Source organism: Clarias gariepinus, chromosome 4 (assembly GCF_024256425.1).
Source record: "Clarias gariepinus isolate MV-2021 ecotype Netherlands chromosome 4, CGAR_prim_01v2, whole genome shotgun sequence".
Taxonomy (NCBI): domain Eukaryota; kingdom Metazoa; phylum Chordata; class Actinopteri; order Siluriformes; family Clariidae; genus Clarias; species Clarias gariepinus.
Window position 1 is genome coordinate 5,039,206 of NC_071103.1, and position 27,618 is coordinate 5,066,823.

Consider the following 27,618-nt stretch of genomic DNA (forward strand, 5'->3'; position numbering starts at 1 on the left):
ACACCATCCAGGCAATGAAGTGGCTTCGCAAGCAGCATTTTAAGGTCCTGGAGTGGCCTAACCAGTCTCCAGATCTCAACCCCATAAAAAATCTTTGGAGGGAATTAAGAGTCTGTGTTTCCCAGCGACAGCCCCAAAACAACACTGCTCTAGAGGAGATCTGCATGGACCAAAATAGGGCCAAAATAGCAGCAACAGTGTGTAAAAACATTCTGAAGACTTTTAAAAAACCTCTCTCATTGCCAACAAAGGGCATATAACAAAGTATTGAGATGACATTTTGTTACTGACCAAATAGGAGATTATTTTTGACCATTTATTTGGAAATAGATTCTTTAAAAAATTTTCTTATTTTGTCTCTCATAGTTTAGGTATACCTATAATGAACATTACAGGCCTCTCTCATATTTTTAAGTGGGAGAACTCGCACAATTGGTGGCTGACTAAATACTTTTATGCCCCACTGTAGATAAGACACATCGTCTACATGACTTTTTTTAACCCCCCATAAGCTTGTAACAAAAGCTGACTAACTTTAGCCTAGCTTAGATTTAATAAATAAGAAATATTGTGCTAAACACAACTGTATAATTCCTGCCTTCTTACTTTAGTTTGTTTTATACAGTTGTATCTTTCCCATGGAAAACAGAGAATTATTCTAACCAATCATAATGCAGAAAGTGAGATTTCTGAGCCTCACATAGAGGCCCGCTAACCATTTAGTTTTTTTTTTTTTTTTACTCAATACCGTACAGAAACTTTTTAACAATGACCTGGATATACCTTTTTTTTCTTTTCTTTTGATTTTTCTATGTGCTTTGTCCTCATGTTATTTATCATTTACATTTTTGTCTTCCATTGCAGTGAGAGAGGACATGAAGTTAGTTGGTGTGAGAAAAGAGGATGCAGAGGATAGGGTTAGATGGAGGCAGATGATTCGCTGTGGCGACCCCTGAAAGGGAACAGCCGAAAGACAAAGAAGAAGATTTTTGTCTTCCATTAAGGTGCTCAGTGTACTTTAACGTAAGAAGACAGAGAGGAAAAAAGTGAGCTTTGCAAGAAAACAGTGGATTATAGCTAATAAACGGAACTAAAATAATATAACTATAAAAGCTGTACTGTACTTTGTATTAATTGGAAAGGAATCAGATCTATGACATTAACTCCACACCGATATTATTTCCCTATAGCATGTCTATAGATTAGATTTTTTTTCATAGACAAAAATCAGTGATTAAAAAAAACAACAACAAGATATTAGATATCTGATCACACTCAGATTCTTCAGTCAGCAACCTGCTTTCTAAATATAGGCCACAGCGCAAACACATCGACTGACGAGCTCTAAACCCATACCCCTAGATGGGGGATATTAAAAAATTCCACATGGTGTTTTAAATGTCAACCCTGCAGTTGACCAAAATCGGGCTTACGTTCTGACTCAGCAATCCTCTTAGATTAGCTTAGCTTCTGACCTCGAAAGGTCAGGCTACTGTGCATTCCTCGGAAGAAAAGACTGTAGCATGAAAGTGTGTGTGTGTGTGTGTTTGTGTGTGTGTGTGTGTGTGTGTGTGTGTGTGTGTGTGTGTGTGTGTGTGCGCGTGCGCGTGCGAAAATAAAAAAATAATAATGCTCTCAGGATATAAAAAAGCAAATATGACGGCAGTATTTTTTTTATAAATGGAAACCAGTCGCTTAAAATAGTGCCCTGCAACATGTTGCTCAACACTGAAATTGGTATTTGATTAAACTGGAAAGTAAAATGGAGCACTGAGGACTCATTTTGACCTCAAATGAGCACAGCGCCGTTTTTGTTAGTGAATAGCGCTTCTATTTCGATTCGGCCCCGAGCAAAACTCAACACAACACGATAAAAAGAGCCAAATCCTGAATCCACCAGTTCCAAGAAATTCCAACGACTAGGAGCTTGACTTCCAGGAACAGGAACCGCATGCTGCCAAAAGTCGACTTGATTCACTCCTAAAACATCCACAAAACCCAAGGCGAAAAATTTATGGCCCTTGGGCTGCTGATGTGTCCGGAGAGGGAGGGGGGAGCTGGTGGGGTTCTGTAACGACTTATGCAGGGTGCAGATCACGTCAAACCCGAATTCCGAGAGCAGATCTTCTTCTAGAGATGCCAGATGCGTCGCATGGCCAAACCAATGTGGACTCGGTAGCCACGAGGACAGAGATGAACAGGAGATGAACAGGAGATTTATGTTGTTTGATGTTTAGTGAGGTTTCATCAATAGGGATGTTGCATTTACAGTAAGTAGCTGTATGACTGATCTGCGGCAGAAACTACCCGTTTTAATTATGTGTTAAAGCCCCAGCGTGGGTTTAAACCCAAGCTGAGATTAATGCTTTTATTATTTCGCTATAAGCTCTACATTTGAGACAGGAGTTAAGGGAGATTTGCTACGAGTGTTAGGTCAAGCCAAAGCCTTTTATTCTTGGACTTCAGCCCAGAGTCCCACCACTCCCGGAGTTACATAATCTTCCACAGATGACTTATATCTTCATCTGGCTTGACACAAATACACCCGCAGTTCAAACTTCAATGGTTCCCTGAATTCAGCGTTGAATATACCATACCCCTACGGAGCTATAAAAGGCCTCATTCTCCCATTGTTCAAAAGGGTATATCGTTGTGATGCAACAAGCACTTGCATTTAAACGTCCATGCTTCTTAGCCTGTAACGGCGTCCTGAAGGTCCTATGGTGGACGAGCAAGAGAAAGCCGCGGTTAAATGAAAGGCCTGTGCCGTATCCAGCTCTCTGCGGGGCTCGATGCCACTGATGGAAATCTCCCACTGGGTTTGAACCACTGCACGTGGAAATGAAACAATGGTGAAGAGAGCCCTTCAAAACAAGCTAGTTAAGCCTTTGTTTAGATGCTCTTACGTCAGGGTGCACCATGAGAATCAGATGTGGTCAGCCCAAAGGAATGCACGTCCATGCCACGGCCATTCATTTTCTCCTCATTGTCATTCAAGCACAGGCTCTAAATTTACAAGCTATGACAGGTACACTGAAAACAAAAGGCAGTTCACTCTCTCTCTCTCTCTCTCTCTGTGGTTGTCTGTCTGGCTCGTTAGCCATTATATCCACAAAAAGTCTCTAAGTTTGCCTGGAACGCTGCTTGCTTTTATTTATTTATTGCTTTTAGTTTTGTCCTGATACCTAAATTTGTCTTTTGATACCAGCACCATCATGAACTTTTATACCTCATCTCCGAGCCTGTGCTTGGGTTAGAAAATTGTGGCGATAAATGTGTTATAGCAGAGGCCTGCTTAGCCTGTGAAACATTTTGATCAGACAAATCATAATGCAAGAGTTCGTTATGCCATGATGTTGAATTGAAGTGAAATAAAGTTGTTTTTCGGCATTTCTCTCTGTTTGCAGAAACAAACAGCTACAGTATTAAAAACGTCTTTTTCCTCACAGCAGCTTGCTGCAGTTGCTAGGATTAGCCCTGCGTTTTTTGAGGTACAATAAGTTAATATTAATAAATGCTCATTTAAAAATACACATTGTCAATAATCATTCATAAAATACGAATATAAGCAAAAAAAGGAAAGTAAATCCTGTATGTGCTTTAGATATTCTGTGCAATAGACAACTTTATTCTTTAGACAATCTTACACAGGTGTCCAGATCATGCAACTGTCCCAAAATGTCCCTTAACCCACTCATTTGCTTTAAAGTGCTGGTGATCAGCATTTCTGAGAGATTAGATTCAGTATGTTTTTACAGGGCAAACATGTTAAATGGTTTATGTACTTCTCTGTTCACTCCAGAGTTAGACAGCATAACTTTTATGTGTTTGTTTTTTAAGAAATAAAAGAGACAATCCCAAATTTGTAATGGATGTAAAACTAACTTCCATGCTTTAAAACTTCGGGTCGCCTGTTTGCTGCGGCCATCTTTTTAAGTCCCTGAATGAAACGAAAAAGTGCTCCACTCTCTTATTTCAGTTTTTTTCTTTCCCTGGGACGTCACAAACACGTCACTGCTGTAAGTGCTGTGCTTAAAGAGACAGGTCCCTATTAGTCAGACCATACAGACCCACACATAGTAAAAGTACGCATTATTTTAAAATGCTGCTAGGATACCATTTTTAAAACTTTATTACCGTGGTATACTGTGCAACACTAATTTCTTTTTTTAGACTCAAACGAGGTACATGTATAAAAAAATATATAATAATTAATGTGTGGAATATTCTGAAATTAAAAATGCAACTGTAAAAAACTGTTAAATTACTATTATATACATTACTTTTACATACTGGAATGGCTGGTTCAGATGGAAAGCTGGAGAACTGATTATACAGTTAAAGGAGTCCCTGGAAAAAAGTCTAAAATTCCCTGGTGCAAAGTGCAGATGATCTGACGTAAGAGCAGGACGGCATCTTGACTGTTTGTTTTATGAGAGTTTTACACAGAAACCATAATTATTGCCTGAAGTTGAGTCAACATTCTAAAAACACAACCAAGAAATTATTTCATTGGAACTAAATGGAGTGTGAAATACACAAAGGAGCTGCAGGGCATCTGGCAGCAGTTCATAAAAAATAATATATATATATTTTTTTTGTTTAATTAATACTTAATTAATAGATGACTTAGTGCAGGACTTAAACAAACCATGTTCTGTAATAGTAGATTTTATGAACCTTTATCCTTTAAGTACAGTCTAAAAAAACATTTTTAGATATAATAATAACCATAAAATGTCACCAAAACACACCACAGCACCTACGTTTATGCTTTCCTTCCGTTTTTATTTAAGCCTTTAAATATACTTGTTAAACTATTTTTTTCTCATTCAGCCAACAATCATTCAATCAAATTGACTGAACAGCATTTAAAATTATTTTAATGCTCCTTTTTTCTCTCTCTCTTTTTTTTTTTTTTTAAATGTGACTGTAATGCAGAATGGAAATTGAGGAAGAAATAAAAAAAAGGATGACCCCACAACCATGATTTACCTTATAATTTGGGCGGTGTAGGAAGTAATCTGGACATTCAGCTACTGCCATGTTGGTTAACTTTTATCTCCAGATTGGGCATCCACTTGTAACAGGAGCTGGAAAAAAAGCTGAAAAACAAAAACACAGGAATTAATAATCATTTAACAATCATTTATTTTTAACGCCTTTGGTTTGTTTTTTGTCTTTTAACCCTTTTGTTTTTTAGTAATAAAAATTGTGGCCGAAATATGGTTTAGAAGCTTAACAAAAAACTTAAGCAAAAAAAAAAAAAAAAAAAAAAAGACAGCCCAAAACAGTAGAAAAACAATTTGAAGACCTTGTAAGGTTTCTCCATAAATTCAAAAAGAAAATAAAGCAGTGCACAGATTTCAACAGAAACCTCCATAACAACTTTTACAATAACAATAACAAATTTTTGAACCACCACCAAAATCGATATGTTCTGGGTTATTTGCTATCTGGGTTTAATACATTTCCCCACCATATTTTACACAAACCAAAAAGCAATATAAAAAGCCTTTGGTGAGGGATGTATGGGAAGAGCCTGGGCCGAGAATGTACTCTTTGTTTCGCTGGTCGGAAATACGGAGACAGGAAATGTAAACAAACATTTGGCAGGAGCACACAGAAGTCACAGAAACCGAGCAACCAAGCACGAAAAAAACAAACAGAGCTGGTGTTAAATACATGGGTAATTGAGGTGCAAAAAAATTTAAATAAAATACTTTCGGCACTATCACAGAACGATAGGAGTTTGTATTCTGCCGACCCCACAGCCGTCACCGGTGTCAGGAACAGCTGATGGGATCTTAACTGTGCCCAGGTGAAACATATGGCATGATGCCTTATCTGCAAACTCATGGATGCAGAAGAGGGAAGACAGTGTTTTCCTTCAAGCTCCATGCTCCAGTCCAGTAAGTGGCAGTATGCACCAACCACCCATAACTACTAAAGTACTTTCGGAAAAATGTGTTGTCTGCAAAAAAAAAGCTGTTTTCAAAAACCCTCATCATTTTGAAAAAAAAAAATAGTTAGTCTGAATAATTTTACAAACTGTAAATTGACTGCTACAACTATCTATGACTTAAGCCATGACTTAAATCATTTTGACTTAACATGAAAATGACTCAAGTCATTTTCATGTAAAGCTTAACCCATAATGCATGTAAATGCAATAAATTTCCAACTGAAAAGGTCTCTGGATTGATTTAAGCTCTGAGCTTTGCTTACACAATCAAATCTCAAGCCAAAACTTGGGATCGCAGATTTTTTTTTTAGATTTTTTAAACTCAACGCTAATTGCTTGATTTATGTCTCAGGCTAAGGATAAGGAATTCTTTAGACTCACGAAGAGCATAAATCTTGGAGTGACGCGCCAGCACACATACTTGTTTCTTCCTGCAAATGTTCAGCAAGGGAGAACAACTGAGATATCCAAAAGTCCCGTATGAGCAACTCAGTGAGTCGGTATGCACCTTTCCCCTACCCCCTGAGAGTAAGTTATGCAAAAGAAACTTAGGAAAATTTGGTGGTGGGCAGCACAGTTAGTGCCACCTCACGGCTCCAGGGATCAATCTGGAACTTGGGTTACTGCCGTGCCATGTTTCCTATGGTGTCTATCTTTAGCAGACTTGAGCATTGGCGCCTCAACAATTACACATCTACCAATGGCTTCATGTGTCTATGAGTTTACCCCAGTCACTGTTGGTAGCTGTTGAGTGATGGTGAGAGCTGGTGGGTGAGAAGTGGCAAAGGACCCAAATGAAGATTAAAAATGGCTGGAAAACTGCCTCTAGGCTTCATTGACCTGTTGATGTCCATTAACTCAGATGGACTAGGGTTCCTTCCTAAATCCTTTGCAACCCTGTTCAGATGTTAGGTATGTAAGGACTTAAACAGGGTTGGACACATGAGTCTTGTAGAGAAGATTTGGTTTTTAGGTAGCCTCACTAGCATTTGTAAAAGCAAAGCAGTTCAGGTCATGTCAAAAGGCCACTTGGAGTCGGAGCCATACATTTTGAGCAAAGGTAAGTTTTTGATATTTGGCCTCTGTGCAACAACAGATTTGAGACTTTGTAATAACTTTCAAAGAGTTTTAGCATTTCCTTGTTACTCCATGACTAATCAAGCAGATAAATGGCCTGGAGGTGGTTCTGGGTGTTACATTTGCATTTGAAAGCTGTTCATTTGAACTCTTAGCATGAGATCCAAAGAGTCATTGTCAAAATCTGCACTTTGGACTAATGAAACCAAAATTGAAAGAAAGGCTCTTAATCCAAGGCATACATCATCTGTCAAACATGATGGCGGCAATGTTATGGTGCACCATAAGTGACCAGTAAAATAGTTTCACACCATCACTGGTGTTTATTGATGACTTTACTGCTGATAAAAGTAGCAGGATGAATTCTGGAGTGTATAGGGTTAGGATCTCTCCTCACATTCAGCCATATGCTGCATGAGATGCCATTTTGTATTGCGGGTAGATAATGATCAAAAACATACAAAGTGAAAGTTACCCAAGAGTTTCTCAAGGCAAAGAAATAGGATATAATTAACTGGCCAAATTAGTCACCTGCTCCCAAACCAACAGCTCATGTTTTTCACTTACTGGAGACAAGACCGCTGTCAGAAAGATCCACAAACAATCAGGAGCCGAAGGCCTGGCAGAGCATTGCCAGGGAGAAAACTCAGCATTTGGTTAGCCCATGGGTTTCAGAGGTGTACAGAGACAGATGTAAAAAAAAAAAAAAAAAACTTATTTGTTCCAAAATGTAGGAACCCATCAATATTGCCAGGTCCATGGCTTTCACACTGATGCTGAGGGAATATTCTGATTTAACATGGGTTTGGAGGAACGGTCCCCGACAGTGCCATGTTTGGTCAACAGAAACACGGGTGGGGTTTAAATACTGGCATGTGTAAAAGGGTTGGTGTTGCAGCAAGCAAGAATCCCATTAAAGGACAAAAGATGCTGCTAACAGATGACTTGTAGCACAAAATAAGATCTAGGGGTGGGCTTTGTAGTAAGAAGTTTGAGTACTTATAACAAATAAGCTAAGGCTTAATGTTGTGCTGTGATTAACACCAGAAACGGGATGAGGTCCTTCCACTTAAAGAAAACATTCGGTGAATTTAAATTAACCAGTGCTTTTCTAAGTCAGTTGATATTGCATAAGTGTTAACAGACTCATGTTCAGCTTCAATGAATAATTTAAGTTTTTTTTTTATAGCAGGCTTTTGGCAAGCAGAGAAAGTTGATGCAAAAAAAAAGCTTTGCATCAGCTCATGTATTCTATATAGCATAAATCATGGCACTTACCGTATATTCAGACAGAAGGAAGGGAACACTAAATCCTTTAATACAGACGAATAAGACATACGACTCCCCCAGGCGCACTAGCACAGCTAATCATCTGGGGCTTGATCTCGGAATTATTCACTGGGAATTCCGTCTGGAGGAACAGAGCTAAACTTGGGAGGAGTGTTGTATTTAGAAATCTGGTTCTTATATTAATTAAGCTGTAACTTTTAAGGGCAAAAAAGCAAAGAAAGTTTTGGGAGCATATTTATTGTGTTTTTAGAAGAAGTTGACAATAAGTTTCTCTTCTAAAAATAACTACTAAAAGAAATTTCATACTTTTCTACTTTCCAAGGTGTTCGATTATTATTATTTTTTAAACATTATAAAAGATCTTCTAGAGAATCACTTTTACATCTTTAATGTAAATGAGAAAAATCTACAGACGACTGCAAGGAATGCAAGACAGGCTTTAAAAAAAACGGAACGACAAAATCGCAGATGTAATTTACATGAGCTGACTTGTAAAGCAAAACATCTAGGTCAAGGGTCTTGGAGTATAAGTAGGCAGAATGCAGCAGTCTAAAATAAGGGCCTGGCTTTGGGAGAGGCTGAGCTCTGTGCCAGCACGATGACACAAAATCCCCAAGGGATGTTTTCGCGGGTAGCGCCAGAGCAACAAAAAGTGCTGTGTCTGCTGAGATCTTTCGGCGTCCCACCCCAGCTCCACGCCATTCAGGAGGTCATAAATTCTTTCTCCCAAATTGGGCCGCGCTAAAAAATATTAACGTTATTCATAGACGCGGCTGTCCGAGTCAAAACAGCAACACAGGAGGCACGCATGCTTGAAGTACCACACATACTGCAGCTTTGAGAGGCTTCAAAAACAGTCTCTGCTTCACTACAGGACGGCTTGTTTTTCTGGGGCGAAATGATTGTCCAACATACATCTTTAATAGAAGTCGTTGAAGGAGGCTTGGTTAGCGGCTAGCCTTATTTGCTCTAGCACTTAAAAAGGGCACCTAGGAACTGCACAGCTGGGTGGAAGTGAACTGAGCATCAAAATGAGACAGAGTCACTTTATTTATGAGGTCACAATAGCAGGAAATTCTGATTTGCTTGTTTAAACCCTGGCCAATACACAGATGGAGAAAAGGACAAACACCAAGCCGTTTTTTTTTACAAAGACTTGAGAGCCATTCTAATAGCAAAAAAATTATTAAAAACATGAATTTTGTATATTTGGTTCCTTTTATTTGGTGAATGATTAGTGACTAAATAATATGATTCCAAACAAAATAATGAAAAAGTTTGGAACTTATAGTACGGAATTAAAAAATGTGTCATTGGGGATGTTTTCAGATTTCATCTCCATAAGAATTTTATTTAAGCAGGTAAATATAGATGAATGTTGGAAAGATATTTTTGGACCTGTGCTTAGGGAAAATAAATAAAACCATAATATTTCCATGTTAGTGACATATGAATAAAATAAACCCCGTAAACAGATTTAACAACCACCAAACACTTACAGATCATTAAAATGGATCGTAGTAAACTATAAATTAGCAAAAATAAATACAGGACTTTTGATGATTGTACAGAGTAACAGAAACTCCCTTTATTTCTCTACATTATCCCCTGCTACACTAATGCACTTATCCTGGTGTTTCCCTTCTGCCTGGATACCATCACTGTGTTTTGATTTGATACACATTTTCTCACAATTCCTACACATTTACAAAATCTTCTTTTGATTCTGCACTATACAAATAAATAACCTGCACTATACAAATTAAATTAAATTAAAGGTAGAAAGCGTTTTAAGTACACTGGAGCCTTGAACGGACTGCCTGCACCACGTGTGAAACGCAGGCCTCCCAGGAACTCCGGAAATAGCTTGGAGTGAGGTCAAGACTGTTCAGGGATGTGGCAATAACTCCCAGCTGAGTTCCTGTAATGTGCAAGTGGTGTTTGAGTTTGAGTTAAATGCCCCTCGTAAAAGTATAAGTGAAACTTTAGACTTAATCTTTAAGCAGCTTCAGCTACAGAGAGGCATCAAGTCAGATTTATTATTAGACCTCATTTGATAGAGATCACGTTCGGGTGGGGAAAAAATGTCTTTAGAAGGTTTTAGTGCTTTTATATGTTTCATACAGTCGTCCCGGGTGTATTTTTAAGGTTAAAGGTGTGTATCAATGTGCTGGTTGTAATTCAGTTCAACAGTTAGAAGTCATTCAAACGTACCTGAATGCCTGATGATTTAAACAATCTAGGAGTAATAACTGTCAGAAAAATGTATTCATATTTGTTGTATATGTATAAAGAAAAAGTTTATGTTTACAGACTCAATGATTTTTGTTTAATGCCAAATCCATTATCTGGTCAGGCATTTATTATTATTATTTTTTTTAACATATGGTGTGTCTAAAGGAGAGCAGCTGAGATGCACACGCTGATTTGTAGGCCAAAGTGCAAAGGAAGGAGGGAAAAGAACAAACCTCTGGCAAGGAGAATGAAAAGCTGGAATGTGGGTTGTACCCTTGTCCAGCTGTAGCATCCAGGGTCTGAGAGGCCCGCCCACAGGGGACGGAGTTGTGCGCCTGAAGAAACCTACATATTTATTTTGGCACCGGTCCTGAGCTTTGCACTTACAACCTTACAGTTCCCTGAATGTCTGACTCATGGCTGCACGCTTTATTTATTTACCAGCATTTCTGCATCGACATCATCAAACCATTTCGGCAGGGGTCATCATAAGCGCTCTCATTGTGTTTCTCTCTCTCAGGGCGAGACGGCTCTAATTGCAGCGTTTGCCTTGTTTAGCTTCAGATGAGACATGCAGTCTATGCCTGGGCAACTCTGAAAGCTTTCCTGAACAACTAAATTTAATTTCAAGAGCTTAAGCACATCAGTTCCAAGAAAGTATTTTAACTCTAATCTTGTAGTGTTGCAACCTGGCAGGCCTGATTAATCTTACTGCCAAGATGCTCAAAAAAAAACAGGTCAGACTTATTATCTTCAATATACTGTATCTCTTTGTAGACGCATTACATTCTCTTTTACAGTCTGTTTGCTTGTGTTGCAGTGGAAATTAACAGTAAAAAAATTATTACAGCTTGAAATGAAACCAGAACCAGAACCTGCTCTACCCTGATGAGTTTCCCGCAGCCGCAAACACTTCACGCAAAAAGAATTAACATTAAAAAACACACTTTTAATAATTATACTTGTCGCAAATGCAAATTGTAAAAGGTGAATGAAGATTTAATCAGTCCTGTGTTATTGTCATATTCTGCCTATAAAACAAACATTTTCCATCCAGACGCTAGTAATGGATCTCTCTGTGAAGTGGTGGCCAAAAGTACTGGGACAAAGGTGAAATGTAATGTCTTACTGACAGACAAATTCTTTTTGTAATGACAATCAGAATTCCAGAGTTTGGGGCATTTCTGCGCAGACGTGGCCGCCTTCAATAAAGTAAAAGTACTGCCGCATGTTTGTTCCAAAGCAACTTTAGCCTTATAGGCTAGAACTCATGCACAGGGAGAACTATAATACATGGCATATGTTGTCTTATGCTACATTTTCAGCATTTGGCAGACGCCCTCATCCACTTCCATTTATCTCTTTAAGCATCTGAGCAGTTGAGGGATGAGGGCAGCTTGATGGTGCTGGGATTTGAACCTGTGACCTTCCGATCATCTGAGCTACCTCTGCTAGATGATTTCTTTCTTCACATATTATGTCAGTCATCGGGGCGGAGCAGCAACCTGGTGATACTGGAGAATAATTGAGCCACTACTGCCTCAGAAGTGTTAGGAGGGGAAAATGAAAGACTAAACCAAGTTAAAGATAATTTTCAGTTAAGTCCAAAGTCAATCTTTTTTTGGGTATCAATCATTTATCAAACCTCATTAATGGTAGGTACCGTTAAAAAAAATAATAAATTAAAAAAAAATAATAAATAAATAAATGTGCCAGTCAGCAAGTCCACAAGATGCCCTACTGTAACTACTGCAACACGATCTCCATGAAAGGCAGTAAATGAGTCTGCAGATTGATGGAAACTGGAGACAGTGTAGGCACAGATAAGGGTGAAAAGCCCCATAAATTTGCAGCCGAGCTTTGACTTTGATGCGTTCGAGCACAAGACACCCTTCAAGGCTATACAAATACCCCTTGCACGAGCCTGTCAAGATCCAGATTACCAAAAGAAAAAGCAGAGTGTCGACTTACAACCGTGTTGACAGGCTTTGAGTTGATATGCCATGACTGTACTGCTCAAATCTCCAACATCAGCCATATGTGCAAATGCTCTCTCTCTCTCTCTCTCTCTCTCTCCACTCTCTAGTGGGAACCATCTCTAGTCCATCGCACAAGTACACACATGTAGGCAGGGGCACAGAAGTAAACACTCGAAGAATGATGGAAACAGATTATGCTCTGATATTATCTATCGAAACCAAAACATGCGTATCAGTTTGAAAGGATAGGTAAAGAGGGCCAAAAAAAAAAAAAAAAAAAACTGAAATGTACCCTTGTCTGATTAGGATCCAGTGATTTTCCAAACTCCCCCACTCACATCAGTTAAGCCTGATAAAGCCTGTACATTTTGCTATATCTATATACTGTATGTACAGTATGTGCTATGTGATTTTTCACATGTAGCCTGCATACCAAAAGCTCAAAGTCCTATGCTTAGGAGGTTAATCCAGGCCAGAAGGGATCTACTCATAGCATAACATGGTTGTCAAGCTTGGGTGGTGTGACAACAGCCGCTGTATCTCCACTTAAAGCGGGTAGGCTAAGATAACAGAAATAGCCTGGCCTAGCATGTGGTAGGCTCGAAGTAGCTATTTGGGTTCACAGTGTAGACATTACTCTAGCAGGTTCATAAGAAATACTAGCGCATGGCTGAGCCCTTTCTGCTTTATAAACAAGCTCTGTTTTTGGCCGGCGTGTGGCATGATGATATCAGAATCACTCTTTGTGGGAATCTTTGTTTTCCTTGGCAATAATGCTGGGGCCCCCAAAGGAACTTGCAATAGAGACAGATATTTATTTGTTAAGTAATTGAGGTGAGAAGGCAAAGAAGACTTAATTCCTATTCCTAATCCTACCAGCTCCAACAAAAGAATAAACCTTACGACAAATGAATGATAACTTTCAGATTCCATCCTTCCAGAGGACGTGTTTCAACGTGAGTCCAGAGCTGATGTCCTTTACACCACTTGAGCCGATTTTCAGCATGAGGCATAGAGAATGATCTTAGGCTTGTATCCAGCTGCTTGACCATGGAAATCCATTTTATAAAGCTCTTGGTTCTACAAGCTTCCATTTGACAAAAATAGAACCTAAAGTGGCCTGGGAGCTCATCTAGCAGGACCAAAAGTTTACGAACTGACTTGTGGCAAATGTGGTAACCTTCAACACTGAGCTCGTTGAGACAATTACATGGCTTGATTTTCTAAGCAGTTAGACGTGGCTGAAGCTCCAGACCTCAATTATTAAGACGGGCGATCCAAAAACTTCAGGCCATACAGCGTCTTTGGTGCTTGGTCATTATTTTATTATCAGTGTTGAGTCTTTCAGCAGTTCAGCAATATATTATGTTACACTACATTGCGTTATATTATTTTGCATTTTATTATATTATGTACACAAGGATAAAGGAAAGCACTCAAACAAAGGCTTTGGGAACACAGACGAGCACTAATTGCAGGACGGTTTCAGTCAGTGAGGAGGAACAAGCCTCATAGGAAAGTGAACTCATAGGATAGGAGTTCTTGTCCCAGTGCCCGTGTTTGCTTCGTGGGTGGGCTGAGAGGAAAAAAGCTTCTAACTTTGTAATTCAACAGGTCCCATTCACGCTTCGGAGAAAGGCAACAAAAATAGGGTTGTCAAGTAAGATTTACATCATGGACAGTGTCGCTGATGTGAGAAAGGGGTAAATGGATAGTGTTTATGCGCTACTAACAACCAAAACCAAGGAACATCCTGAGAGGTAGCGGTAACTTCAAGGTTAAAGGTGAGGCCGGACTTTTTTAAAGCGCAGGCCTTTTGTAATACATTAGACTATTATGAGTTAGACAGGTTATGATATGGCCGAAAGAAAAGCAGAGATACTTTAAACTTTTATAACTTTATGCATCTCTTATGCTATATTATCATTTCAGCAATCAATTATAAGCAATTTGTTGATAATTACAATACAGAAGAGGTTCCTGTGCTAAAACACTTACAGCTTTACATCTAACTCTTAAAATGTGCTAAAACTGGAGACTCCTTCAAAAATATTAGTCCCACTGTATTAGCTCTTCCTGAAACTGTGATTTAGCATTCACCTTCTTTTAAAGCCGTGCCAACTTCCTGACCAATCAGATCCAAGATTCCAACAGGCCCGCTCACCATAACATTCGTCTGCAAATTCCAGCGCCCAACATGTACATGAGATTTGCTGCAAAGTTGCCAGTCGGAAACGCATACAGTTCGTTTAAATCATGCTTCTTAATACTACATACCAGCTTTCAAAGAACATTTTTTATACGGTGACAAATCGTATTAAAGATTAGGGATTAAAGTCTCCTTAATCAAATTCTTAATGGAACACTGTGTTAGGTATGACTTTAGTGTGCTTAGAAAGTTTCCAGCCGTGAGGTTAAAACTGTTGGTAAAACTTAATGATGGTACATATCCGAGAACGAGCATGGTGATGATACCAGAATTTTATACTAATATTTTTGATTCTGATATCTGGTGCAATATATTGATCATTGAGATCAAATCTATAAGTTGGTTAACAAGTAACCGAGAAAAGATCCACAAAGATGCACTGTCCGGTATGTAAAGACAAATTCATTCATTCATGGAACATTTCATGTGCCTACGATATTCGGCACAACAGCACTTCCTCTCTTGTGATATTATTATAAAAAAAAAAAAAAGATTTTGATTGTAATATTTCACGTGTTCAAAACCTCTCTTTTTATGTTTTAATTAAATAATTTCCAGCCTTCCAGTGAGGGAGTGCTTGACCTGGAGTATCATACGGTTTTTATACAACAGTTTTACATCACTATTAATTATCAACAGACTATGATTTGTTTGTTTATTTAACATGTTATTTTGCTCCTCCAAATCCTGCTATTCAACTAACGTTGAACTAGCGACCTACAATTAGTGTAACTGAAAGAAGTGAAAGTAGCTTTAAATTATTATTGGTACAAAATAGGAAGAGAATAAACAATAGAGGTGTTGAGAAGCCCTTAGAAACTAATGAGATTTACTTTATAATTCCACTTACTGTCTCATTCTCTATTTTAGAGAATTAGGCCGTACAAAAAAAAAAATAGACAGACATGTATGTTGGCTGTAACCTGAAATAATAATATCATTGATTACATTAAAGCTCATCAGATTATTTGTAGCTTTAACCTTTCGACTCTTTCTAAAAAAAAAAGAAAAAAAAGTCAACGTCGGGTATTAACGCTAGTTTATTATAAAGTACATCAAACTGTTTTTTATTTATAGAATCTAAAATTCCACTTATGAGTCCTGGCAGTTCAACTTGTATTAGCCAACTGATTAAAATGAATGCAAAACATGCTATAAACACCATTACGGCAAAACAGCCAAAACAGGAAACTTGGCAAGAAATCTCACCATCAAGCCTGGTGAGGCAGGCTGAATTAGGCCAAAGGTTCCGTTGAAAGTATAACTGAGGCATATGATTAACTAATTTTCCTGTGTAGTGACTCATACACCATCACACACTGATTTTTATTCAGCCTAATTTTGAAAGTGCTTGACTCAATATTGTTGTTTGAGACATTGCTTTACTCGTCACGTCTCGTCACGTCACCTTAAAAACAGGTTCATCTCTAACAAGACTTATACTGTATATACACATAGGTTTACACATTTAATATGACTAAATTACTTTGTCTCTTGAATATTTTTTTGCCGTTATCTTTAATTATTTTTTATCATGATATTTTTTGAGCCTGTGAGAACCGTAGGCTAATGCTAGCTGTGAAAACGTTAACATATGAACTTAAAATCCGTTAACCAATATTCAAGCTGGTTAACCGACTGGAACCTAAAAACTAAAAACTCTGTGAAACATGCACCGCCTCAATATACAGAAAAGCACAAAGACTGACTAGCAGGGATTTGCTGAACGCACCTCTCTCTATAGCGTCGCATGCCCGGCGTCTCTGAGGGTATTAGCGCTCTATAGGCTGTAATGAATGATTGCAAACTGACGCAAGAGTGAACGGAATGTGCTTGGTTCACACATGGTTGCCCTGGAGCCGTGGCAAACCATGGACACATGGGGCCTACGTAGAAATAGATGCTCATTAGGGATGCCTGATGGCTGTATGGAAGATCTCTGATAATCCTTGATTAGAATGAAGTCATAGTCATGGATTCTTGTCTGGAGCATAAAAACAAACTAATAACGACAAATAAAAAATTATGATTAAAACGATACTTTGAAAAGCCAAAAACTTTACAATCCAGCTGAGTAAGTCTCTGGCAATCAATGTGGTTTTTTTTTTTTTTGTGCTCGAACATCTTTCACAGTCTTCTGGTCTTGTTAGCATAAATTATCCAGCTGACTTTCATTAAAAGTGCAGATTATGAAACTGTTTAATTGGCAAATATTGTGAAATGGTGTTCCCAAAATCTGCCTCTGAAACCCTGTCAGGTTAGTTGAAAATTATGTAATATTCCTGTCAGAAAACTTGTAGGGCTAGCTCATGTTTGCTAATTGGAACATTAAGCTACATGGACTACATACTATTTAACTTTCCTCACAGAAAATAATCAGTTTATCTTTGCTAGCCAGCTTGCTTTTCCACTTCAGTAAAAATATGTTTAAAATATATCTTCAAAGTCCTTTGGTTTTTAAGTCCTTTTTCAGGATGGTCACTTAGAGCATTTAGAAACTTGGCAGGTTAGCTAAAATTTGGCAAGAAATTTGCTTCGGCATACAAAGCATTTTCAGCTTCCCGAGCCACACCGAATGCTGGCTAAGTCTCGTTTACGTCCGGGAGCTGTTTAAATACAAACTTCATAGATCTTTAATAGATCAAATACCCCCCCCCCCAAAAAAAAAAATGAGAAAAAAGAAAACGATCACAAGATTTTTCTTTGCATTTTGTCCAAGATTTAGTAAAGACATAGCATCATGTGTCCCAATAATGTTAGCAAGAACGATAACAAGAAAAAAAAGGGAGTCACTTTCAGTTTGAATAATAAATTATGGTTAAATGAGGTTTAATGTCTATTTATTTCATGTTTTACTTCATTTACATGTATTTTCTAAATGTTTAGATTGTTTTGAAAAAAAAATATATATATATATATGATTATATTATTGGAAATTGATGGTAATATTTTTGGGTTGCTGGAACGCATTATCTGCATTTACACTATTCCCTATGGGAACATGTGTTACGGCAATATGAAATTTCACCTTAAGAACTGTGCCGAGGCCACTGTGTGTACATATACAGTGTATATATATATACAGTGTATATATATATATACAGTGTATATATATATATATATATATATATATATATATATATATATATATGATCTAAAATTTTATTTAGATAGGTCAATGTTTGTTTGGATAGGTCAATTGTAAATAGCATTTGTACAAATTATTTAAAATTCCTCTCAGGAATCAAATCAGATTAGCTCACATCAATCAGTAGATATTATCAGCAGTTAAAAAGCAAAGTTAGCCATCTCCCCAGCCTCAGCAGAAAAGACAGACATTCATTAATTCAGAAGATCAACACAGATTGTGAAATTGATCAGAAAGTGCACTCATACACGTTAGCCAAGTTCATCTTAGCCAGCTGGGGCATTAATTAATAAGATGGAAAAACTCCTCTTAGGAATCCTGGCATGTTGGGCAACTTGCTAGCGTAGAGCTGTACGAGTCGAATCGAGGGAGGGAAGAAAATAAATATATGCAAAATTCACATCTTGGCAAGAAATCTGGCCAACAAACACTTGGAGGCAGGTTAGACAGCTAAATGTTTTATCGGGAGTTGACCCGAGGCATATGATTAACTGCTTTTCCTGTGTAGTGACTCATGAAGCTTTCTGCTTGCCATCGCAAAACTGATATTTACATGGCCTAACTCTGATTGTGTGAGCGTAAACTGAAACACCTAACTGATGCGGAAACATGATTTTAGAATACATTACATTATTTCATGAGCAAATTATTTCATGTCATTGTTTCATGAAAGTTACAAAGAGCTTTGTATACATAATGGGACGGAATTTGTATTTTCAAACTAACAACCTGAATTCTGGGTGTTTAATGACCTCGGTCTGCATGTTCTTCCAATTTGGATTTATTTATTTTTATCACTTTTTATATTCCAAAAGAAATATTCAAAGACAGCCAATAACTACTAACTACTTAAACCTAGTATTAATCAAACAAGCATGTAACTAGAGCTGAAACGATTCCTCGAGTAACTCGAGTAATTTGATTACAAAAAATGATGGAGGCAAAATCTTCCGCCTCAAAGCTTTTTAATTAATTTAAATGGAACGGAGCGATAAAATTATTAGTGAGCCAGGAGAAGAAGAAGAAACCAGCAAGAGAAAATTGTTAGTAAAGGCTTGTATGTTATGCCTGAGCTGTAGATTTTAAAACTTTTAGTTCTGAAAGTTTAGTTGCACACCTTAGTGTTTTTGTATATATAATATTTATTTTAATGTGTGCCTTAGTTTTTTTTTATACTTAGTCATTTGAAATACCAAATAATGTATGGCACAGTAATGCACTTAATTCATCTCAGTCAACTTTAAGCTATTCCTTGTATAGCCTTCTAAAAAGAACACCAATTAATCTTTGTTTCTCTTATATATTTTACATTGCTGTTTAATTAAGCAAAAGTACATTATATCCGATTACTTAATTATTCGATAAAATTTTTGGTAGAATACTTGATAACTAAAATATTCGATAGCTACAGCCCTACATGTAACAAAACTTTTTCTTTACTTTCTTTGTGCATTTGGTTTACGTAGTGGATGGGAAAAGTGTACACTTCGATTCACACAAGTAGGATATTGCACTTGTTCTTAACAGCAGTTACAACTAGCTGTTAATTAAAACAAAAACACATTGCCTAGCCACGCTCGTTACCTTAGATCGAGTCGTTTTTCTGCAGAAAAATTATGCTGGGTTTTGTTTTCTTTAAATATGAGGTGTGAGCATTAATATATTATTATTATTATTATTATTATTATTATTATTATTGTTGTTATTATTGATATTATATTTATTGTGCATGCTCCTCGTGCTAAGTTGTATAGGGTTCAGTCTAAGATACAGCATTTTCTCTTCACAAAGTACACTTTACAGTGTGCTTTGCTTTGATTTTTTGCCATAATCCTTTCAATAGAATGGCAAAGGTTGCTTATATTACATCACAAGGTTTATGAATATGAATGAACATGCATGCCCTCATACTGATCCTTCCTACCGGTATAAGTATGAGTGCATCCCAGTCTCAAAGTTCAATTCTATCAACTTTATCAGTTAACAGCAATCATTCTCGAAACTCAGCTCTTCTCTGCTGCCTAGAGAAACAGTCTTAACCTTCCTTCATCTGATACAATGGGGATTTTGTTCGACTCTTTGCAAGCAATGACAGCGCAAACAAAGTAGAAAGGAAGTCAAATCTTTCCTGTTTGCTCAGTGGCAGGTCATTCTGCCTTCAAGCCTTTCGTACGGTTTACAGCAATCCAACCGACTGGGGAAAGTCTCCCATCCTTTCAAAATTCCTATACTTTTAAAGACATTGAACATAAACAGAAAGGCGGTAAGTCAGTGACTTGAACATAAACCATTCAACTCATGGATCACTACATGACCACAGTCTAATTTAAACAAAACCAACCTTGTTGCAGGAGTTTAGGACTTTGCGTTATGTCTCAAAAATGACTGCTATGTTACAGCAGACAACGTTACATAACATCAGGTGCCCAAGTAACTAAATAATGCTAAACATTCTGCTCATGGAAACTATGGCACTGGAGACTCCTTCTTCTTAAAACTTTGAACAAAAAACCTTACAGAAAGCTCAATTATAACAGGAGTGCTTAAAAAAAAGAAGAAGACACTATACAGTATTATCTTGATACAGTGATTCTGTCCTGATTTTATAATTTATTTTTTTTTTTTTCAGATTTGCTCACAAATTTAGTCGCACTGACCACACAGGATGTTGCGCTGCTGGCCAATGTGTGAATATTTTACAGCACGATACCTTCAGGATTATAGAAAAACTGCAACACATTACCACCTCAAATGCACTCACTTATCACCTACATGTCTTTAAAAGTACCACTTTACCCTTTTGCCAGCACTGCTGTGGTAATAGAAAATTATTCGATCAACATCTGTGGATTAATCGGAATTGAGAATTTTACATTTTTAGCAAAATCTAGCTAAAGGACAGGTAGTTGCTGCGAATCACAGATGGAGATCACAGGTCATTTGATAGATTTGATTCTTTTAAATAAGTTTTAATTCATTCCATTACTAATAAAATAAGCACTCACTCACTCATCTTCTATACCGCTTTATCCTGTATTCAGGTTCGCGGGGGCCTGGAGCCTATACCAGGAGGCTTAGGGCACGAGGCGGGATACACCCTGGACAGGGTGCCAATCCATCGCAGGGCACACACACACACACACACACACACACACACTCATTCATTCATTCATTCACACACTTTTGGGAATGCCAATTAGCCAAACCTGCATATCTTCTGAGTGAGGGAGGAAACCGGAATACCTGGAGGAAACCCACCAAGCACAGGGAGAACATGCAAACTCCATGCACACAGAGATAAGAATCGGTCTGGCCGGGAATCGAACCCGGACCCTGGAGGTGCAAGGCTAGTGCAATTGCTAACCACTACACCGCCGTGCATAAAATACATACTAATAAAGAAAACAAAAATCTACTACATAATGCTATGCAGAATTCATAAAAACTGTGAAAACAGGCCTTTATTTCCTTTTGATTACCTTTAATTAAGTAAAAACCCAACTATTAAATAGCCCCTGAGAAGACTCGTTTGAACCGATTCGCGTGCACGACTCTCTCAAAGGAGTCGACTCCCTCGGCGAATCGTTCAACTACAAAAAAAAAAAAAACAGGCTGCAAGCATTCCGAGGTAAAGTTATTGTACATCAATAGTAGCTCGTACGACGTGTATGTGATTATTCCTGGGGCTGTTACATGAACATGTCGCTCTGTACGGAGTGCGGGACCAAGGCGAGAGCGGGTCAGAGCGGGGCGCGTGAGCGACGGGGCGCGTGAGCAACGTGAGCGGAATTTAAAGGACCGTCCGGGACACACCGCGTTAACCAGAGTGTAACACACAGTGAGTCCACCCAGGCCAGAACTTTGCAAAGGAAAGATAATCAACTGCTGACAATAAACAAACAAACAAACATCCAAGCTAATGAGTAAATAAATAGATAAATGAATCAAACGTGCGCATGGAGACACGCTTTGATCTTTGTATCCAAGACGCACGATTAAACATGTAACTTTCTATCAGCAGCACACTTTCCGAAGCCTCCACACACACACACACACACCGGTCCAACACCACCATCCCAACTCTCCCCAACCCAACCCAACCCATGCCTCTCCCCTCCCCAGCGTTGCACATGCACAGGGTGCCAGGATTTTTGCGCGATGCAAAAAAAAAAAAGAAAAAAAAAGTGGATTCCTCACCCCCAAAGTGCTGTCTCGGCCACGATGGTGATCACTCTCACTGCTTTCGCTCTTATTCCCACAGACAATCTCCCCCAGCTGACTTTCTCAACACACACACACACACACACACACCAAACCCCGCCCGCAATTTTCTCTAACCCCATCCACTTCACGAGCAAGCCACGCCCCTCGTCTGGAACTCTCCCTAACACGCACACGCAGACTACGTGCAGAACCGCAAGCCCACCCTTATCAATAACAGAAATAACACACTCCACACAAAAAAAAAACCCTGAGGGTGTAACTGATTACACAATACAACACCCTAATCACTCATCACTCTGAAGATACACTAACTCAACATCTCTAATATATTAATATATATATGAGATATTGTGAGAATATATACATATATATATATATATTTGTGTATGTGAGTAAACGGAGCCTAAGACTTTTTCACAGCACTACACATACACATATGAATGTACACACACTTCAGAAAAATAGTATGATGTATATTATATTAATATAATATTCATAATAGTATCATATTAAAATTAAAATATTGTCATATATGTCAATGTATAATGTACATTTAGTATTAAGATATTTATACAAGTTTTTCTTTTCGTAAGTAGTGTGTTGATTTTTTTTGGCTGACTCATATCATACACACAGAAAGTGAAAGAGAGAGAGAGAGAGAGAGAGAGAGAGAGATGTCTGAAAGTCTTAGGCACCTTATTATCTTTGGTACAAATTTTGTTGTGTTTTTCAACATTTCACCAGGCCTGCATTATTATTATGTACAAAAAACGTTTACTATTTTCAAACATATTTAAAAAATATTATACAGTATACATATACATTACAAGAGAATATTTGCATGATTGTAAAGAAAGCAACATATTACATGACAGACCAGTTCTTTTACCAAAAGAACTCTGGCATATTCAGTAAAACCTAACAACTGTTCTACTTATAAAACTCTTTATCTTACACTACTTTTAAGCAACAGTCAAATATTGACTGTTGGTTATTTTACTGCTCTTTATAGAAGTTTCTTTTATGTAGATTTTTTACGAGGCCGTCTTTGCTTATGGTGTTTGAAAAAAATCTCTACGTGAAAGAAACTTCTATAAAGAGCACTAAATGGTAATAAAACAACCAACAATCAAAATTTAATGTGAAAACACTTTGCCTTTAAATAATCAGTGGCGTTAGATACGTTTTATAAGTAAAACAGCTAGGAGGTTTTACTGAGCATGCTGGAGAATATGCCACAGTTCTTATAGTAACTTTGTCACACTCACTCCTTTCTATTTTAATGCAGGAGCCTACATTAGGACTTTTTGTTTCCATATGAAACTGGTCTGTCATGTAATATGTCACTTTCTTTACAGGCATTTTTAAAAAAATTATTTTATATTTTTTTGGATTGTTTCCTGATTTTCTCAGTATCCAATTCCTCCCCATCACTAGGGGGCTTCCTCATTAAGCTTCTACTACCAATCAGTCGGGTGGGCCGAAGACTATCACGTGTTTCCTCCGTCCCACGTGACGTCACCGACCGCATCTTTTTCGAACTGCTTGCTCACGCATCATTAGGGACAGCATAACACACTCGGAGGACAGCGCTATCCGCTCCTTCTGCTTGCGTAAGCTCACAGACGCCCCTGATTGACTGTAGAGCCGTCATTAATGTGGGAGCCCGAAGTACCTCTCATCCCTTCCCGCTGAGAGAGTTGGCCAATCAGCTCTCTCTAGACCTCCGTATGTGAGAGGTTACAGCATCACCCAGGGATCGAACTCGCGATCTCTGGATGATAAGCCGAGCACTTTACTACTGCGCCACTTGGAGGCCTACAGCCATTTTTAAAATTAGTTTTTAAGCTATATTTGAAAATAGAAATGGTTGTGCAAACATGATAAAAATATATAAAAGAATTTGTATTAAAGATAATATGGTGCCTAAGAATTTTCACAGAACTATCTATCTATCTATTTATCTACAATTTCATTATTAATACATAAGGATTATTATTTATTATTTATATGTAATATAAAACCTGGGTGTGACCTGTTATAGGAAAAATCAAACGTTGTGTAGTGAAGCAGTAACTGTTCCCACCATGACATCGATTATGTTCCCATAACAGCATGTCTGGAAATGTTTTATTCCTTTTACAACACAGCAATTATTCATCTAACTAAGAAAGAGTTGTAAAGGTGGTTTAAACTTGAGACTCCTTACTTAAATCATAATGGAAAACTTCAGGAAACCACATGCATGTTTATACATTTTACATGTGATTAAACAATTTTTTATTAACATGCAGACTCATGAATGGTGTGACTGAAAAGTGTTCATCCAGTTGTCAGAAGGTCAGGAGGGTGATTCCTGATGATGATCTGTCAGCCACTTGTGGGATGGAGACCAAAAGGACACAGCAGGTTGCTGCTCTTTGCAGAGCAGAGATGGGGTAACTATTCATCTGTCAATCACACCGAAACTAGCCATTCACGTATGTGGAAGAGGGCTGATGGCACTTTGCTCTATTACTTTAAAAAGTGCATCTGAGAAAAAGCTCACTCTGGTATCTCCAACTACTTTTTTTAAGTGACTTACTCACTGGTTACTTTGATAGGAACATCTGTTAATCAGCCAATCATGTCGCAGAAGTGCAACATAGAAAATCACACAGATACAGATTTTCCGCTCCCTCCACTGGCTTCCTGTAGCTGCGTGCATCTAATTCAAAACACTGATGCTTGCTTGCCTATCAAGCTAAAAATGGACAGGCATACTTACACTTACCTCTCAGATTTAATCATACCCCCCACTGCATCACGTTCCTTCCAATCCTCCAGCACTGTTCCCTCCATCTCTCAGGGATCGAGGAAGACGTGTTTTCTGTTCTGGCACCTAGATGATGAAATGACGTTCCTCTAGATGTTCGTACAGCTGACTCACTTGCAATCTTTAAGTGACTACTAAAGACATATATTTTTTTACCTTACCATTTTTTAAAAGATATTTGGGTTAAACTCCCCCTTCTCAAGAAAAGAAAAAAAAAGTGTCTGCCAAATGTCCAAATGTAAATGTAATTTAAATATCGAGCTTTAAAGAATGATCACATTGATCAGAATAAGGGGGGAAATAACTAGATGATTTCAACTGTGGTATGGACGTTGGTCCTGGTGCTGGTTCGAGTATTTGCAAAAGCGCTGATCAAACAAAAATAGCAAAAAAATAACAAAAGAAATCCAGGGAGTGGAACTGTTGTGGGTGGGCAGGCCTGGAGGAGGGAGTTTAGAGGAGAACTGTATCGAGATGATGCAGGAGGACTGAGGTAGTGTTTATAAATAGTATTTTTTTATTATTAAGTAATAAATGATAATAACGCTTTACAACCATGGTGAGCAGAAAAGCATCTCAGTGTTATACACACACACTTGAGTATTAGTATTTTCACATTCTGTATAAGAATATACACAAATGCCATAGATAGATAGATAGATAGATAGATAGTGATAAGATGTTAACATGATGATGACGTAGCGTTTGGCATCTGGACGTAGCCATGGAGATCAGTCAGCACGCGCCAATTTCATGAGTATGAGCACACAATTTCCCCTAATTTATGTAAATATTTAATTTACTCACCATTTAACTTACTCACTTATTTTTTAATTCCTTTCGAGAGCTTTTTTTTTTTTTTTTTTAAATAAATAGAAATGCTGAAAGAAAGACTTTCCCTACCTGTGAAGAGTGAAGAGCATGCCGCGCTGCGCCCTAACCAGTGTGTGCTTAGGCTCAAAGTTGTTGTTCACAGGGACACGCCCACTACAGGGCACCCGCCCCTCTTCTGGCCAATAAGACGCGGCGCTGTGGCCACACCCCCCCCGCACGCGCACGCTGGATAAACAGAGCGTGTGATAGAGCTCCGCTGGCGGCGTGGTGCGCGCGTGTCTGCGTCTTCAGTTTTTTATTTGAATTTGTTTCATTTTAGCTACGTCAGACGAATTGGATCTATAACATATCACAATCTCTCCCTCTCTCTATATAAATATAATATATTATAAAGAGATATATATAAACAGATATCACAATCTGATTGGCATTTTTTAAATTGAGCATTTCCGAAAAATTATTTATTTATGCAAATTAGTCTTAAGTGTTTCCAAGTTTGGTGGAAAATTATTTTCTAACTGTTAAATCAAGACCAAAAAATTAAACAAATAAAAGACACAATAATATATGCATTATTCATACAAGCATTTTATACAAGAAATTATTTATTCCTGAAAAAAAAAATGTATCTTGTTCATGCCCTTGAGGTTGTTTAAAGCCACATTGTGCATGTGTTGACATTTAGATTTAATAGGTGTATTAACAAAATCACTTCTTTAACCGTTTGTAAATTACAGCCATTTTCTTACAAAGTCCCACTATTTTTAGATGCTCAACAGTAAACAGAGAGCTGACTGATAAGCAGTTTGATGACCATGTGTGGCCTGGTACTTCATTATTGCATAAGAAATTAAAGAGATAAAAAGTCTGGAATTGAGTCCAAGTGTTTTTCTTTTCTTCCAATTTTACATTTGGCGGTTGTTTTTCGGAAGTCTTAATATGTAGTCCAAAGAGTGTATAAGGCCATTATTATGCCGGAAAATAATAAACAAACCCAAAAAACAGAGCTATCAGTGAGATAGAAGTGGCCAAATCGACAATTTGGTATAAATGAATGCACTGGTGAGCTCAGTAACACCAAAAGGTCTAAAAGCCAACAGAAGATAAATAGAGTGGATGATCGCAGAATTCTTTGCTTGGTGAGGAGAATTTCAACTTTTACAACTTCTAGCCAAGAAAAGGCCCCTACGGAGGAGATAAATGTATCATTGTCAAAGAGACATCCTCATGAATGTAAATACAGATGATTTTCATCATGATGCAGACCACTGGTAGCACTCAGAAAGGCCAGATTAGACTAACTTGACTTTAATTTAAAACTGCGCATTAAAGCCTATGGCCTCGCACCTCCAGGGTCATGGGTTTGAGTCTCACCTCAGATCGTGAACCTGTACAGTAAATGAATAATTAATGAATGAAGAAATACCATGAACTTAACTCAAGAGCTTCTTAAGACAGAGAAATTGAATGTTTTAAAATGGGCAAGTCAGTTGGCTGACTTCAACTCATTTGACCTGCTTTTTACTTTCGGAAGACAAAACAAAGGCACGAAGACCTAAAAACAAGCAACAACTAAAGGTAGCTGGAGCACTGCAAGAGCAGACCAATGGTGAAAAATTCAGCGTTTGCTGATGTGCATGGATTCCAGATGTCAGGTAGAGGATGCAAACAATTTACATTAAGGATTCAAAATAACCCTTATATATAATAATAATTATGTTATTTAGTTCTTTTTTTTATTATTTCTTACAATAATTTAATTAAATTATCTTTTTTTGTTGTTGTAAAAATGAAATGAAATTGTTTATCCTTTTCCTGAGCTGCAGTTTTAAGCCATGACCT

The 27,618-nt window shown here is 37.8% G+C and overlaps 1 protein-coding gene across 3 annotated transcripts in view; it reads right to left on the bottom strand.

Moving 5' to 3' along the window:
* grb10b (growth factor receptor-bound protein 10b) overlaps positions 1-25,892 on the bottom strand; it is a 66,699-nt gene extending 40,807 nt beyond the window's left edge. For 2 of the 3 annotated variants that reach the window (XM_053494107.1, XM_053494105.1), the window contains exons 1-2: positions 22,101-22,180; positions 4,996-5,105 (exon numbers count right to left, since the gene is read on the bottom strand). In XM_053494107.1, the coding sequence (XP_053350082.1) occupies positions 4,996-5,046 (51 nt within the window). In that variant the 5' untranslated portion in view covers positions 5,047-5,105; positions 22,101-22,180. Of the gene's footprint in view, positions 1-4,995; positions 5,106-22,100; positions 22,181-25,845 lie in introns of those variants that run through there. The other variant, XM_053494106.1, reaches the window with a different exon arrangement.
* Between the last annotated feature and the right edge of the window lie 1,726 nt (positions 25,893-27,618).